This window comes from Lissotriton vulgaris, chromosome 2_2, assembly GCF_964263255.1.
Source record: "Lissotriton vulgaris chromosome 2_2, aLisVul1.2, whole genome shotgun sequence".
NCBI lineage: Eukaryota > Metazoa > Chordata > Amphibia > Caudata > Salamandridae > Lissotriton > Lissotriton vulgaris.
This window is the reverse complement of record NC_141688.1, coordinates 222,021,996-222,039,705: the sequence shown is the minus strand read 5'-3', so window position 1 is coordinate 222,039,705 and position 17,710 is coordinate 222,021,996. Positions and strand designations below refer to the sequence as shown.

Here is a 17,710-nt window from a genome sequence, read left to right as displayed (position 1 = left end):
TTATTGTGCAGCGCATGCGAGGGTCCCCCACGTGCCCAATACTGTGTATAGAGGAATACTTGGCACTGAGGGCTGCTACGTGGGGGGGAAGTTTGCTGAGGCACAGGGATGGCACCCCACTGACGAGATTTCAGTTTCAGAGGGTGCTGGTACTCACAATCGCTGCTGCAGGCATGGACCCGAGCGATTTTGGGACCCACTCCTTTAGGATAGGGGCGGCTACTGAGGCTACAGCCAGGGGTCAGAGTGCGGAGGAAGTAAAACAGTTGGGACGATGGTCCTCGAATTGCTTCAGAAGGTATGTGCGATTGCACATGTTGTAAGTCAATTGACATGCACTCACGCTTCTTGTCTTTTGTTTGTATTTCAGTTTCGCGAGCATGTTATGCGGGGCGGAATTTGCAGTCGACCCAGTACCTGGAGACCAGTGGTCATGGATCACTGTCTGAGGAGAGAGTGGTGTGGGTCGTGGGCCACTCATACGTGAGGCGGGCCGGGGACGTATTCAAAGCAGGTGACGCGACTCGCGCAGCTGGGGAATACGGGTACAGAGTGGCCTTCCACGGAAGGGGCGGGCTCTGTATTGACCAATTCGAATCTTTTGCTGAGGGTCTCTTAGGGCGGCAGAGGTCACCGCCATCTGTAGTCATAGTACACCTGGGGGGCAATGACTTGGTGACTCTGGGTAGACAAATATTGTTCGAGCAAGTTTTGTCTGCCGTTAGTTGGTTGGCAAAAAGAATCCCGGGGTGCACGATTGCCTGGTCCCACATGATTCCCAGGAAAGTATGGCGGGGGGGCCTTTCAGTGTCAGCTCTCAACCATTCGGTGAAGAAGGTTAACAATAAAATTGGTAGATTGTTTCGCTCTGCGCAGTTGCATAGTATTCCTCATGGGTGTATTCGGGGTGATCACATGTATCTGAATGATGGGGTTCATCTGTCCCGGGAGGGGAATGTTTTACTCATAGGAGACTTCATAGCATGGCTAAGGGGTTTGAGGAAGCATGACCTTTAGGAGGAGTCTGGGGGGGCCGGATAGCCGGTCAACTATCCGGCCTGTGGCGGTAAGGTCATGATCGGTGAGCAGTAATTTCAAGGTCCCTAGAGGGGGGCCCCACCCACTATAGATGGGAGCGCCCGGGGGGAGGCGGCCATTGGCCCCTCCCACTGAGAGGCGGAACCCACTAAGGATGGGTCGCCTAAGGGGAGACGGCCATAGGCCCCTCCCAGGGGAGGAGGCGGCTATATGCCCCTCCTATGAATTTCCCGGGGCCCGGATATCCGTGACGGCGGATAGAGAGTGTGGGGGGGGTGGAGAGGGGGGGGGGGGGGTCCACGCTGTCCTTCCTACAGATACCTCACACGGGAGCTCGGACGACCTTTAAGATGGCGTCGAGCGGAGAGGGAAATTGCAGTTGGCAGTGAGGGTACAGTCCTCTGCGCATGCGTCATTCACAAAGTGAGGGCGACAGTTTTGGTAGTAATAATAATAATAATACAGAAGCTTGTTAAGCGCGAACAGCTACCTCTGGGGAGGTGTCCCAGCGCTAGCGAGTCCTACAGCAAGAGTGAGTAGTCAGGAGATAGTAGGTAGTAGGGATCTGACACCGGTTAAGACCTTGCCGTTGGCCCTTAATGCTAGGATGTACAATTTTAATTTAGAATGTATGCATTTGCAGGATGATAGACTCGGCTAGGAAACCTTTGTATTAGAGATTTGTTAAGGTTAGCCAAAGAACATGTCTTCATCGAAAAGTAATAAATGTAAAATTGTACATGATTATGAAACTTTTTATTTAATGTTTTAAATTTTGTTTCATATTTTAATAAATACGGCCGGGAGGGTGACTCCCTCCCGCCTTCCAAAAGTTCAGAACTGCGTCCGACTTCCCATCCTTGGGGATTGTGTTGGGAGGGGGTGACTGGCATCCCGGCCATATGGAAAGGGGCGACCACTCGGTCCCCCCGAACGTATGGTTGGGTGCCCCGATCCTCCCGGGAAACCATTTTGGGCGGGGGGCGTGTCTCGGCTGATATGCCCGAAGCGGCGTAGCCGGGGCGCGCCTTTTCCCGCCCAAGAGGGGTTGTCCTAGACACCTACACCGAGGACCACGCCCAGTAGGCGTACCGGAGGAGGGTACACGCCCTCCCGAAGAAAAATAAATAGAGCGGGAATCCGAAGAAGCGTCCTCTTGTTCCTGTGCTCTGAAGGCTGCACCCACTCGTTGCTCGTGAGCCCTCGACGGAACAAGGAGCAATTTTGACCCACCCACCAGCCCCTTATGGCAATGTTTCTTTTAATAAAGTTTTGCTGAGTAGGCCTTTTTTCCTTTGTAGAAAAGTAAAGGAATGTTTAAGATATGGATGTGACTTCTGCCTGTAGGATAATGTTTTGGTCTTGGTAGGAGTGAGCAGTCATGACACATTGAGGAAATGCAATGAACTTTTTTCTTCTTTGGTAGGTAAACAACTGTCGTATTTATTTTGGTCGGGCGGTAAGGTCATGATCGGTGAGCAGTAATTTCAAGGTCCCTAGAGGGGGCGCCACCCACCATGGATGGGAGCGCCCGGTGGGAGGCGGCCATTGGCCCCTCCCACTGAGAGGCGGAACCCACTAAGGATGGGTCGCCTAAGGGGAGACGGCCATAGGCCCCTCCCAGGGGAGGAGGCGGCTATATGCCCCTCCTATGAATTTCCCGGGGCCCGGATATCCGCGACGGCGGATAGAGAGTGTGGGGATGGGGGGGGGGGGCGGGGGTTCAGTCCACGCTGTCCTTCCTACAGATACCTCACACGGGAGCTCGGACGACCTTTAAGATGGCGTCGAGCGGAAAGGGGGGCCCCCAACAAGACAAGGGAAATTGCAGTTGGCAGTGAGAGTACAGTCCTCTGCGCATGCGTCATTCACACCGTGAGGGCGACAGTTTTGGTAGTAGGGATCTGACACCGGTTAAGACCTTGCCGTTGGCCCTTAATGCTAGGATGTACAATTTTAATTTAGAATGTATTCATTTGCAGGATGATAGACTCGGCTAGGAAACCTTTGTATTAGAGATTTGTTAAGGTTAGCCAAAGAACATGTCTTCATCGAAATGTAATAAATGTAAAATTGTACATGATTATGAAACTTTTTATTTAATGTTTTAAATTTTGTTTCATATTTTAATAAATACGGCCGGGAGGGTGACTCCCTCCCGCCTTCCAAAAGTTCAGAACTGCGTCCGACTTCCCATCCTTGGGGATTGTGTTGGGAGGGGGTGACGGGCATCCCGGCCATATGAGTGCTGTGCTTTAACATGTTTCTCCCTTGCTTCTAAAATCCTTGCGTCGTATCCCCAGGACACAGCAGTATTGCAGGCCATTAAGCTGTATGATATTCTGTGCCACTTTCTGAGGCACTGTGTTGAATGGGCTAGGTGTACTTTGGTCTCTCTTTTAAACTTTTCCCTCTGACAGAAAGGTATCACTCTATAAACCCTACACATGGTTATCTAACCTTTTTTACTGGTGAGATAACTCCTTCGGCACTCTGCATGCCTCTTCCTTTCCTTGCATCCCTATCCTATCGAATACTGACTTTGAGGTCACCTATAAAAGAATTCTCAGATGCTCTAAGGTAATGTTGCACCGCTGTTGATGCAATGTTTCTACGATATAAGTGTACTGTGTTCCTGAGGGCAGATAGACTCCTGTACTTATTTTGTGTGAGACAAAACAAATCTCTGGCCTTGCTCGTGTACCTTGAGGGAGGGAAGCTTGCACTGCTGCAGTCTGCGATAATCCTGGCATGCCTGCACAGTGTATGGGAGTGAATGGGGTATATAACTTTCTCTAACATTAAGTAGAACCTGTTTTGTCAGTTAATGTTTTTGATGTCACCGACATGGTTGTAAACATTCAGCATTTCAAACGAATTGTTTTAGTTAACAATTAGGGCTTCAGCTCTCCCTAATAAATTCAATCTGGTTGATTGAAATTTCTGCATACGTGCTAAAGCGTAAATCATCTCTTTCATCAGGACAATATTTTTACTGCAAGAAGAAAACTAGCATGCACTCATAACTTGATCCCAGGTCGTCTGGGGATACACCAGTTATTAAATCAACAGAGCATCAGATAACGTAAGTGTATATTGACTATCTAGGACCTGCCCATAAAAGAAGCCTTACATACTAAACAAATGATGTGTACAAATGAGCTACTGTCCAACTTACAACCGGTTCTTACCTTCACTTGGGAAACATCCTTTTGTGGGGCAGATAGGGCCTTCCCATGCCGACCTTTAGCTTTCAGCTCTTCAACAGTTTTGTAGGAGTATTTTGGTTTCTTTTTATTACCACTAGGGTCTTTCCGCCATTGGCTAAGTTGCTTCTGAAATTCCTAAAACACAAACAGACTGTAGATTACACCAACTGTCTATTACTATTCTTTTAACCAGTTGATTATAATCTTGACACAACATTTCTGAGTAGATTACAAAGGAGTATAGACTATATTTAGAACATACTCTTTTCTTAGACAAATCGCAATTAACAATTGCTGAAGCAGAATCATTATCATTAGAAGTTACAACACTTCAACCAACAGATGGGGAAAGTACATTTCCAGATTCTGGTTCATTACTGTTACAAGGTGTTACAACTGGATCATTACTATTACAAGGTGCAACACCTTCTGCGGACTGCACTTCTATGACTAAGACTAATTTCTTCTATATCAAGGATAACTTGCAAATATTGTCTTAGTAGAACTACAGACACTTAAAATATTGGACTACTGAAGGCTGGCTCACTTGGCTACACTGATTGCACCTTTAGATTTCATGCTACAACCAGAAATTATGGCCTGCTCCCACATTACATACAATACTGTTTTAGATAACTGTGTAAGCCTTGTAAAAAACAACCCTGATTTATCAACAATTGAAGAGTGAAACATGTTGGCTGCATTAAGTTGTTGGGAGAACCATTGTATGTACTTGCCACAGGCATATGAATGAATCACAACAATTGAAGATAACGTAATAAACAAGAAATGTTACAACAAATCAAATAAATGTATTGGACTGATTTTTATGGCATTTGTAACTTGGTTATAATGATGGTTAATTAAAGAATTTATTTTGAGAACTTTTAGTGTAAACGATGGATGGGGCAATGTAGGAAGCTGTCTCTTTATATGGTACATCAAAAAGAGGTATACAATGTAAAGAGTATAGGCATCTCCTATGAGTTGACGGGGGCTTGCTCTAGCAATTTCTACCTAGGGTAGTGTGGTCGAGCAGCCTTAGGCTTATGTAGAGAGGAGTGTTAGACATGTGTGGCACACACAGAGTCAATAATTGAAGCACACACTCAAAAGGAGAGCCACGCCAATTTAGAAAAATAACATGCATTTTATATACATTTTAATCCAAAAACTCAATAAAGAGGTAAGTATTTTTTCGTAATGGACTTTTTACAGTTTTAGCACTGTTAACCAGCAGTGCTTTTTTACACGCAATGCTTTCCTATGGGAGAAAGCATATTCACTGCATACATATACTTGAATTGTGTTTCCTTCTATGGAACTCCTTTCAGTTGTGAGGTGGTAGAGGGACAGTGACCAAAGTACCATCAGCAGATTGGTCTGATCTGCCCTGGTAAGTCAGAGTGTAGAAATGCTGGTCTAGTTGGTATCCTTACGCGCTACGCAGTAGAAAGGAGGGGGGGCACTTAGAAATAGGCTGCAAAGGGGATCTGGGGACAAATCTGGGTACTCCTAATGGGGGGCTCATATCATGAGGTTCCTAGGGGCACAGAGGACCAGTCATTTTCCTTAGACCCGGGCTGGATGGCTCAGGTGCAGAGTGTTAGTCGTTGGCTGGCTTTCATGCATCAAGATGCTCTCACTGGTGTCGGTCAGGAGCAGCAAGGATAACAAAAACAATGCAACCGGGAAATTCACGGGGCTGGCCTCGGTGGTGCGGACGTCCCTCATCGGCTGGTTGTCAGTGATGTCATTGGTGTACGGACTGGACTCTCAACAAGCTTTGGTTAAGGCAAGGCTCTGGTACATGAGTATTGTTACAGGAGGGCTTGTGGAGGTCCTGCAGTCTTCAGGCTGGCAGGTAGAAAGATTTGGCCTCCTTCAGTGCGCCAAATTTCTCCTGGGCGGCTTTTGCTTGGTGAACCTGGTGCAGTTTCATTCAAATGGATATCGCAGTCTGTGCCTGCAGGCGAGTAGCTATTCTACTCTAAAGAAGATGCTGGCTGCTTGGTAAAGTGCTGGCAACCCTCCGGGACTTGTGGAGGATGCACAGCTGCAGGACAAGTCTGGTTTTGCAACTGATGAGTTTCTGTGGGGCAGGCAGTGTTTGGCACCAAAAGTCCACAGCAGCCCTCTGTTCTTGCGGGAATCGGCTCTTCAGTGTCCTCTTCTTCTTTGTAGTCAGTGGAATCTAAAGTTCTGGATTTAGGAAGCCTCCTAAATACTAAACTGAGGAGCGTTAGGGGAGTGGAGAGTTGTAGCAAATGGGCTACCTACCCATGGGGTCACTGCATCTCAAATATGGCCACTTCCTGTATGAAGAGGGCATTACCCGATCACAGTTTCTTAAATTCTACCCTTACCAAGATGGTGATATTTTCCTAGGAGGGGGCACATCAGGCAGCTCACCTTAGGGGTGTGACTGACCTGGGTGTGCTTTGTGCCTACTTCGCATACTAATTTCCTGCCTGTTCTAGTGCCAAATGGGCCTCAGGGCAGGGGGTGGCTTGTCCCAGGTCTGGGAGATGCTGGAGTTGCAAATCGAAGGCAGTATGGCTTTCAGACCTCCGGCCTTGGTATGCTGATAGCTAGTCATCCTGTTTGCTGGAGGTGTAAAAACACCTTCTGCCAGAGAAGGCATTATTTCTGACCTCTGAGAACAGGGCCCTCACCTCCTAGGGGGTCAGAAGTGTGTCTGTCATGGCAGGCTAGACTATACCAGTCAGCCAGCACACTAGTGGAATAGTAGGATTCATCACTGGAATCAGTGTGGGTTTATTAATAAGACATGTTTGATACCAAACATCTTTGGTTTCAGTGAAGCCATCATGGAGCTGGAGTAAGCACCAGTGCCCAGTATATATTACCAAGATGGCTTCTCTGTTCAATTGCAGTGTACAAGAATCGACTTTGACATCAGACGGGCATATCTGCTCATGCAGATATGTCCTCAAATGTAATATAATGCACCCCGCCGTAGGGCTGAAATGCCTGCTGTAGGGGTGACTTACATATATTGCATGCAGTGTCTGCAGGTGTAGCACACAGAGGTGTGCCATGTTATGTCTTTACTTTCGTCCGCACTATGTCCTTCAGGCTGCAATGGCAGTATGCAAGAGTATGGCGAGGGTTCCCTTAGGATAGTACAATACATGCTGCAGCCCTTAGGGACTTTCTGTAGTACCCACGCCCTAGGTACCAGGGGTACCATTTATTAGGGACTTCTGGGGGTGCTAAAGGTATTGCCAATTGGTCAGTTGTAGGCAAAGAGATCTGGCACTGGGGACCTGGGTAGCAGGAAACCGGTGCACTTTTGTCAAAATTACATCCATTACCAGGCAAAAAATTCGGATGAACATGTCAAAAAGGGGCACTTTCCTACAGGCCTATGCACACTTCTTTTAAACAAAATGCTGACTGGACCATGGCTTTCGGAAACATGAACCGTGTCAAATGTTTCACGTTCTTCACCTTTAGCAAAGATTGCCTATAATCCAACCTGATTCACAGCATACCCCACAATGCAACGGTGTTAACCCAAGAGTAGAAAATCCAGACTGCCCTCGAACGGTCTGCTTTTTTTTTAAACATACCAGTAACTAGTAATGCTTATGTTTACCCTTTTACTGTCTGCGTTTACAACAATGAAGGTGCGAATTCCCTTATAGAGGCCACTAGATATAAACAAGCATTTACAATGCAATGGTTTCGCCTTTGTTAAAGTTAGAGCTATTGGCATTGCTCTTGACATTATTTTTATTTATGTATTTTTTAACATAAATAAATGGCATTGTCATTTACAATGCCACTAGCTTTATCTCTCGCAAATGACACACAGAGCCCCCCCCACACACACAGCCACACAAAGCTCCCCACACACACAGCCGCACAAAGCTCCCCACACACACAGCCGCACAAAGCTCCCCACACACACAGCCACACAAAGCTCCCCACACACACAGCCACACAAAGCTCCCCACACACACAGCCACACAAACCTCCCCACACACACAGCCACACAGAGCCCTCCACACACACCCACATGGCACAAGCAGGCAACAGGGGCACACTGAGGCACAAGCAGGCAACAGGGGCACACGGACGCACAAGCAGGCAACAGGGGCACACTGAGGCACAAGCAGGCAACAGGGGCACACGGAGGCACAAGCACATCTGTCACTTGTGAGGAAATAAATGGCTCTCCGTGTGGCCAATGGGCTGGCAGTGACTCAGGAGGTCAGCCAACCATGGCAGCCCACCAGCACCTGCCGCCATTTACGCGACACCCCGGCCAGCACGCACAAAGCCAGGCCGCACTCTCTGAGCCCGGATCACCAAGGGGTGACCTAAGGCACACAAAACATCCCCCCCAAGGAAGGTTGGCATTTGGAACCCTCCACCCAGCCTTTGTTACAGCGTGGCCCTACACCAATGTCTGCCAAAAAACACCTGCATTACCATAATGTCTGTGCGGGTTCAATGTGCTAAATTACATTAACGCATCTCTCTCCTGCATACATACACAGAACCGTCTGCTTCAGAAACGTGTTTCTAAAACTCCCGTCAAAGTTTTATCTCTCTACTTTGGTTTCCAGTTGATTTTCCCATACTACAAACGGGCTGCGTTAAACCTCTTTACTTCAGGTGTGTATCTTGTGTACAATATGTGATCTCTTTACTCGCTCTCTGATTAACCTGTAGCAGTTAGAATCAAGGAAAGGCGAACTCCCCGTTTCATCCTTCCGAGGTCGATACCCCAACCATCATGCAAACGGGTGATAGTAACACCTGTTATGTACAGCGCCTATTGGTGGCAAAAAGTGCAACATTAAGCGCTGTAAATAATATTTCATGCTGGCTCCTACTCAGCCCCCAGGTGCCTTCCGTCAACCTCAAAAATTGAGCCCCATCAGGACCACGGATCACCTCTTTCCTAAAGATGCTTTGCACAGCTGTGCACAGGAAGGCTCAAACAACAGGCAGAATTTTTGGCTGTCTTCCTTGGAGGAGTCTTCTTTGGGGAACAGAGTAAATAAAAGACCATGGCGGGGATATTAACCTTGTCTTAAAACATAAAAAATTAGCCTGGTCTTAAAACATAGCCCGAGTCCAGTGCCCCTGGTGGGCACAGGATAGAGGCAGCCTGAGAGGAGACCACAGCAGAATTAACAAGCGTGTCATGCCTTGTAGAAACCATTACAAAGGATGGTTCGATATACACTGATGCACTGTGTAACAAGTGCACTTTGCACAAAACTCAATTAAATGAATGACATTCCTATGGAATGGTTTCACATGGTCATGCTAAAGTTTTCTGCCGAGTCATCCAAAGACCTTCCTCCTTCCAGTGTCCTCCCTGACACTCCTGTCGAACTGCCAAGATTCTGCTCCCCTTACCTACCTTGCACCAAACAGAGCAGCAATCTGCAAAACCAGATCGCTCAAGGTCCCTTCTGCCTCGTGTAAGTGGTTCATTTTAACTAAGTTATTTTATTTGTATTCTGGGTCTTGTAACTGATTTTCTCATTATAAGCCCGAGAATGCAAAGAACAAGACTGGACTGGATGAAAGAGAAATAGAATGAGCATCTCAAACAAAGACCTGGAGGGTCTCACCCCTGCCCCAGTTCATCCCTGTAAAACCAGTCACCCTGAGCTCCCCTGCAGAGTGGGCCTCCACGCTGCGCATTCGCACACCAACTCTCCACACCTAAGACGTAGGCGTAGCAGCCCTCACCGAGACCAGCCACACACCTTGTTCTACCCACTCTAAGCATCCACGCACCAAATCTAAAATCCGAGAATCACTCCTGGGAAGCAATCAAATTTTGAGCACACCAAAATGACCCAGCCAAAGTTTTAACCCAGAATATACACCAGAACTGATCAAATAAGAAACTTTACAATGCAATGTTAAATCCCAGAATAAATACGCATGCCTTCCATGGGCACAACAAAGTTTCAGTAATAATGGCTATTAAGGACTCGCTAAATGGAAGTTACCTACAGCTGGCTCTTATTCTGGGTTTTGGAGAGGTTTGTCCGGGAATTAGTTGTGTAACTATTAATACCTAGTTTCTGGAGTCTGGCGTCCATTCTGAACTGAGCCGAAGGGGGAATGCTGGGGTGGGTTATTTTGACTAGTGTTAATAGAGAGGTGGGAGTAAAAAGGTTACCAGTGAATGACCCTCAGTGGTGTTGAATTTTGCAAGATAACTATTTAAGGTGAGGGGTATAGGTCTTGCAGGATAGGGTGTTAAGGTGTGGGGTATAGGGAGGGTGGAAGGGATGTGCCTTACTAATTAGCAAGCCAAAAATCATAGAGTGTAAGAGAAGCTAGGGGTAGTGGCAACTCGTAGTATTGATAGAGGGAGTCAGAGAGAGTGTGCTTTTCTGAGAGGAGCTAAGGCAGGCCTAAGCGCAGTAATAAGGGGAGTCAGAGTGAGAGTGGAACATTCTAGGGCGGGCGAGATCAGGGAAAATGATGCGCCAGGCGTGAACTTACAGTAGCAATCAGGAGCCCAACAGCAGACTGGAGCGGCCATTTTAAATATGTGTGTGTCACTTATAGGGGGGATGGAGGTTGAAAGTTTTCAGCAGGAGAGTGAAGACAGGACAATTGTTGCGCCGGGCGCGAGCGTCACAAAGGCTCTTTCAGCAAACTGGGGGGGGCGAGCCTAGGTAGTTTGAATTTAATTTGTAATTAAGGCCTATTAACGTGGAGTCGAGGAGATGCGAGGGCTAACTCAACGGGCGCTACGCCTGCCACAGGAGAGCAGTATTTGAGGCGCCAGGAGCGGTGCGCTAAGTAAATATGAACCGTGCTCGGGAGGAGTGGTGTCTAGCTGAGACCCAGTGTAGGCAGTCTCTCTCAGCGTCGGCCGGAAAACAGGGGCAGGAGGGCTCAGAGATTATCTGGCTGGGAGACAAGAGAGGTGTTTTCCTGGCGGGGGTATAACTATAGTCGACAGGTCACAGGCGAAGGTACTACAGCTTGTGGGGTCCGGGAGAGAAACAGATCAAAGCAAAACCTTGACAAAGGAGCCAAGGTCCTCGTGCAGAGCGGCGTGGGTGGTCCGGCCAACGGCTGCACAATCGGCTCTGTCTGAGGTTGTAGTATAAGGAAAGGCACAGTGTTTGAGCGAATGGAGGGGGGAGGAGAAGCAGACAGAGCAAAGAAGCAAACAGAGGCAACCTGGCGTGTATATATATATATATATATATATATATATATATATATATATATAGAGACAGGCCTTGGGCGATGCCATATGGGAGGTCAGAGAAAGAAGCAAAACAATACATAGCAAAACAAAATAAGACATCATGGGTGGTCCAGTCAGCGGCTTCACCATCGATTTCGTCGACGGCGGCCTTCAACAGAGTAGGAGCACAGTATCTAGTTGAGTGTAGGCGGAGGGCTCAGAGAGTGGGAAACAATGCAACATGAAGCGTCCGCGCCCTTCTCGGGGGCAAAATACCAGGCAACAGCACACCAAACAAAGCAAGAAGAGTCAAGCAGGCGTCAACCATTTGCACATATATCGACAACAATGTGCAGTTCGTACTTAGGCAAACATCAAGGCAGCACAGCAGACCACAGAATGTTTTTGTAAAGGAGGTCCGGTCGGCAGACAGTACCAACTGTGTGGATCTTGTCAGGGGTCAACTCAGGGCGATATTGGGCAAACACATGTTCGATAATGGTGTGTAGATAGTGGAGGTTGGGAGAGAGGCCAGGATCGGAAGGCAACAATCATCCCCCATCATAGAGCATAGAGAGGGCTTTAGCAACCACAACATGGCGGTGGGCAGAGGGATCAAAATCTGGCTGGGACAGCCGATGTGGTGGCTCAGTCGAGTGGACCCGAAGTGATGGTTCGGAGTGGTGGAGTCGCTGTGATGTTTGGGGCCTGTGTCCCGCTCATAGGGGCGAGTGGTGGACTTGTTCCCCTCGGGGACAAGGTCTGGGCAGGCGATCGGGAGCCTAGAAAGATGTCAACAAGAAGAAGGGCCTTTGGACTGGCACAACAGTAAACGGGCGCATAGTCAGGGAACCACATTCAAGACTACGGGGGTAGTAACTACTAGGCAACAATAGGAAGGTAGGTACCAACATCAGCAAGGCGCCAGACCTCAGGATAAGCTTCAGGGGTAGAAAGGTAGTGAGAAAGGCAGAGTCTTACGGATACCATCAGGCCTGGAGGGGACAGTGACCAAGAACTAGCTTTTTAGTACTAGTCTCAGAACCAGGAGCTAAAGAATGAGCGATGGACATCAGGAAAGACTTTGGAAAGGGAGGACTTTAACATTGTCTGCGGTATGGGGTGCTACCAAATAAGGTTAAAAATACGCAAACTCCTTACGTTTCAGAAAAACATCACCACGGGAACGGGGACGGGAGCAAGCAGCGACAGGCTGGGCAGCCCAGACAGAGCGGCAGGTTGGAGAGGCACTTCTCCGCTCTCCCCGCGGGCGCCGCCATAGTGCTTACCGTCTTCCTCTCCTTCTTCCCCGGGCTGCGGGGGGCGGGCACTTCCGGCCGGCCGCGCTAGGATTGGCCGGCCGGCCAGTCACGGGGCAATACAATCGGGGAGGAGGAGACTGGAGGCCGGCGACGGAGGAGAAGAGACGCAGTAGTGCCGGCAATGCCGGACCAGACACGGGGGCGTTCCCGGCGTACCGTGACGTCGGCAAAAGCCAAAGAATGTCGGGAACGCCCCCGTGTCTGGTCCGGCATTGACGGACAGGCCCCTCGTCCAATGGCAAGGCTCCGTTTACGGAGCCAGCCAATCAAGGACGAGGGCCGGACAAAGCCACCTTACAGTTCTCAACAGGATTTCGCCTGCGCCGAAAGGATGCGCAGAGCGCATCCTTCGGCGAGGCGAAACCTAATGAGTCAGCAGTGGCTGTTTGTCGCATTATAAGTCTTTCAGCATTTTTAACATAATTCATCATTTTCTGCATTATCTACAAAAATAAAAAGAGATTTCTGATGCAAATGGATCAAGAGTTATAGAAAATTCTGCAGATTAAATGTAATACACTTTGACACTTTATATAAAAAGTATTTTTACTGTTAATTAGCATGTGTAGGATGGACAATATGTTGTGTCATCTTTAGCCTATCTGGGATAAAAATATAAAAATGTTTCCCCTGAGTCTGCTTTAGCTCTATGAACGTGTCGCGCAGCAACTTTTTATTCTAGTTCATTAAACTCTCAGAGGAAGACTACAGGGCATAACTAACAGAGCAATGTTGCAGCTCTTCCAAGCTTTATCAATTGCTAACATTCAAAAAATGTACTCTATTTAAACCAGGCTCGAAACCACTTTGCAAAATGGAAACTACTCTAAACAGCGTCTGCTCCTTACATGAAAAAGGTGAGCTGTCATCATGTATGCATGATGACGTATGCACAGGACTGCGTAATCCCGCATGCATGCACCTCCTCCAAAAAGTGCTTCCCTCTCTTTCTCCAAAAAATTTTAGCAACCCACAAGGACTATAGTACTTTTTCTTTTTGTGCCTTAGTGGATTTAAGGAATATTATTTATTTAAAAAAATTAAAGAAAAAGGACTACAGGGATTGGGGACCACGAGTAGTGAGTGGACAGGAAAGTAAGAGTGGGTTGCAAGCAACATGTGAGGAAGAGAAACATGAAGGAGAACAACAAAAGAAAGAGAGAGAGAGCAACATGCAGCACAGGTAAGAAAAGCAAGCACAAGGGTGTGAGAGAGAAACACAGAGCATTTGGTGCGAAAGCAACACAGATGAGAAAAGAATGTGGAAGAAGGGAAGCATACAAGTGACTCAAACAACAAGAGAGTGTTAATACAAACAGACCATGCTAGCAAGATTAGTACTCAATATCGCAGGTATGTTAGACAAGGCTATAAAAGATAGCTGGAAAGGATAGAGTGCACGTGTCAGAAAAACTAGCTAAAAAGAACCCTCAGGCCCCAGTGGACCACTGGTAGCCGGTTGTCTTCATTGGGTCCCTTTTTATAGCTAGAAGGTGAATGGTGAATCTAAAAAGAGTACTCACTACTCCTCAACATAATTTAATAAGAGGGTAGCTCCAACTCTGTTAAAAACAGTGATTAGAAAAACATTGTCTTTCTGGACTACTCTAGGTTGTGCAAATTTGAACCACAGAGTCCCTTTGTAGAAGAAGTGTGAAGAAAATTAATTAGTAAAAAGAGGTGGTCAACATGTTTCTGCCAGGTAAGCAAATTCGCTCGGCATTCGTCAGGACCAGTATAAAAAAGAAACAACTCACTGCCCTGGGCACCCTAAAGTGTACAGAAGCAGAGAGTATGGTCATTTGCTAATACGACCTGTAATTTGTCGAAGCAGTTGGTAGAGGAATTTTTCAAATCCTAGAGGCCCCCTCTCTTGAGGTGGTACCACTCGATATTTTATTTACTATTAAACTGCCCCATGGGCCAAAGCGGCAGGAGGAATCTTCACGCCTGGGCCATTCACTCCAGACGGCTCCCCGCTTGTTCACCTACGAACTGCCACATCCGCCGCCCGTAGCTACGGGCGGCGGATGTGGCAGTTCGTAGGTGAACAAGCGGGGAGCCGTCTGGAGTGAATGGCCCAGGCGTGAAGATTCCTCCTGCCGCTTTGGCCCATGGGGCAGTTTAATAGTAAATAAAATATCGAGTGGTACCACCTCAAGAGAGGGGGCCTCTAGGATTTGAAAAATTCCTCTACCAACTGCTTCGACAAATTACAGGTCGTATTAGCAAATGACCATACTCTCTGCTTCTGTACACTTTAGGGTGCCCAGGGCAGTGAGTTGTTTCTTTTTTATACTGGTCCTGACGAATGCCGAGCGAATTTGCTTACCTGGCAGAAACATGTTGACCACCTCTTTTTACTAATTAATTTTCTTCACACTTCTTCTACAAAGGGACTCTGTGGTTCAAATTTGCACAACCTAGAGTAGTCCAGAAAGACAATGTTTTTCTAATCACTGTTTTTAACAGAGTTGGAGCTACCCTCTTATTAAATTATGTTGAGGAGTAGTGAGTACTCTTTTTAGATTCACCATTCACCTTCTAGCTATAAAAAGGGACCCAATGAAGACAACCGGCTACCAGTGGTCCACTGGGGCCTGAGGGTTCTTTTTAGCTAGTTTTTCTGACACGTGCACTCTATCCTTTCCAGCTATCTTTTATAGCCTTGTCTAACATACCTGCGATATTGAGTACTAATCTTGCTAGCATGGTCTGTTTGTATTAACACTCTCTTGTTGTTTGAGTCATTAATTCAGGGGTATGAGAGTGTTTACTTTTGACCCTTACTCTCTTATTGATGTTACTAAGCATACAAGTGAGACAACTAGATAACTAATGGAATGCTTAAGCAAAAAGAAAGAAGACGTTCCCTAAAAATGAGCAATGGAAGGACACAACTAGAGAGGCTATGCCCGAGGGGAGGGAGCTGCACGAGATGAGCAAGGTACGCTATCAAAAAAGAAAGTGTCAATAAAACCAACCAATGGTAAGCAATGGGAGGGCTTTAAACTCACTGTAAATTCTTGGTAAGCTGACAAAAGATCTATTTCAACCAGTTGAGCTGTTGGGTATGCTTAACCTAAAAAAACTTTTTTAAATGTCTACTCCAATCTTATTTGAAAAGCTAGCATATTTTCATAAATAACTCATTACCTCAAATAACCAATTGAATTAAAAGTACTATACTTATAAAAAAAAATAACCATTAACAGATGATGGGATTTGTAAAACAAAAGCGAACTAAAAGTCATCTAGAAATATATTTCATTAATTTATAGCTCTTTTACATAGATTTCAACCTAAAAATACATGATCAATCTATCAGTGTAACATATTTAAGATGCTGTGTTTTTACTTCAACTGGAGAATGAATTAAAAGACTCCAAAGCATGTACAAGTTTAAGCCAGAAGGCACTCCTCTAAATATTAACACCTACCAACTGGATTTTCAATATAAATCTACTAATCCAAAGTATCTCAAACTCCTGTTTGAAACCTTAAAACAATGTATTCGAAAAATATTTACAATCTTCTTGTCCATATGACATTTTACCGGACTTGTAAGTTCAGCAACTTGATTCATCCACTTGATGCAAAAGCAGTGCACTTCACCAAACAAAGAAGCCATAATGCATCCTTTAAAATCATATGTGATGCCTCATGAGTTTGCTCTCTAAGCTGCCTGGCAGCAGTGTACGACAAACCACATTAGCGTAGTGGCGCGTTAATCTTCTGAATGCTTTACAGTCGCACACTGAAGCATGTGTGCGCTGATCGACAAGGACTTCCCCGGATCCCCAGAAGGTATGCTCTGTGCTCCCCGGGAAGGCACAAATCCATTCTCCCATGTAGCAACAAATTTCACCTTTCATGTGCACCAAATGACATCTAAGAAAGAGACTCCATTCCACACATCCAGGAAGGAGACCATGTCTTCTAACTGACATGCAAAAGTGCACATTATCCCTCATAAAACCGTTTCTGTTCCAATGCAGGCAAAGGGCGCTCTAAAGGTTGATCTCCTTCTGCCTCAAAATCTCCCTCCAAGCTGTCCTACTATGCCAGCTTGCATGTTCTACCATTCTGAAAGAGAAGTGAAGACACTGGATGAGTGGGTAGTGTGTCTAAAGCACTTGGATGTCTGTAAAACAGTAACAACCGTAATGGTGTGCAACATGTGGGAAGGGGTAGAAGATGGGCTTTAAGAGAAGCCTACCAAGTGTGGACTTCAGCGAGAGGGGCATTGGTAGCAGTAAGGCCTTAATGTGCGAGTGCAACAGGCCTCCATTAAGAGAGCTCACTAGCGGATGTTGGTGGACAGAAGTGTCCACTAATCTATTGGCCAAGGGCCATGGTACTGCAATGGTCCATTTTCGACATGTCTTGAGAGCTGACATATCTAATCCACCAAACGCTGCAGTAAAAAAAACAGTACTAACTGACCATGCTGAGTATAGGTCTTTACTCAAAGCCACGTCAAGATGCCATCTTGCTAGAAAATCATATGTTAGCTCAGTAAGCAGGGTTCTTTCCCAGATTGTAAACAAGCTTGAGTATCCACAATACAAAAGATTGTGTTGATGAATAATTAACATTACCAAAGGCTATTTAAAAATAGTATCGCCCTGAGGCACTACCAGGGCACTACAAGGTAAAGGTTACTAACCCAGTAAGCATCTATTTGTGGCATGTAGTGCTGTAGAGTCACATGCTGTGGATAGTCTGGTCACCTAGTGTTGGTCCTAAGTGTATGCTAGTTGTTTTTCTTTCTCAGAAGTATTTCGAGTGACTAGGTACTGTGACTCTTCCTCTTGCTAGTAATGTGCACGGTCATCAACTCTAATGTTAGATTAATTTCCAGCACAGTTGTAGAGGATGGAATGTGAAGCAAAGTATGTACACAAGATGTCCACGCAGAAAAGAGGAAAGTG

General features: G+C 46.5%; 1 protein-coding gene across 1 annotated transcript in view; it reads right to left on the bottom strand.

Moving 5' to 3' along the window:
- Positions 1-17,710, bottom strand: part of TFIP11 (tuftelin interacting protein 11) — a 107,254-nt gene that overhangs the window by 52,165 nt on the left and 37,379 nt on the right. Inside the window, exon 6 of the mRNA XM_086959587.1 lies at positions 4,230-4,382. Coding sequence (XP_086815713.1) covers positions 4,230-4,382 — 153 coding nt within the window. The remainder of the gene's footprint in view (positions 1-4,229; positions 4,383-17,710) is intronic.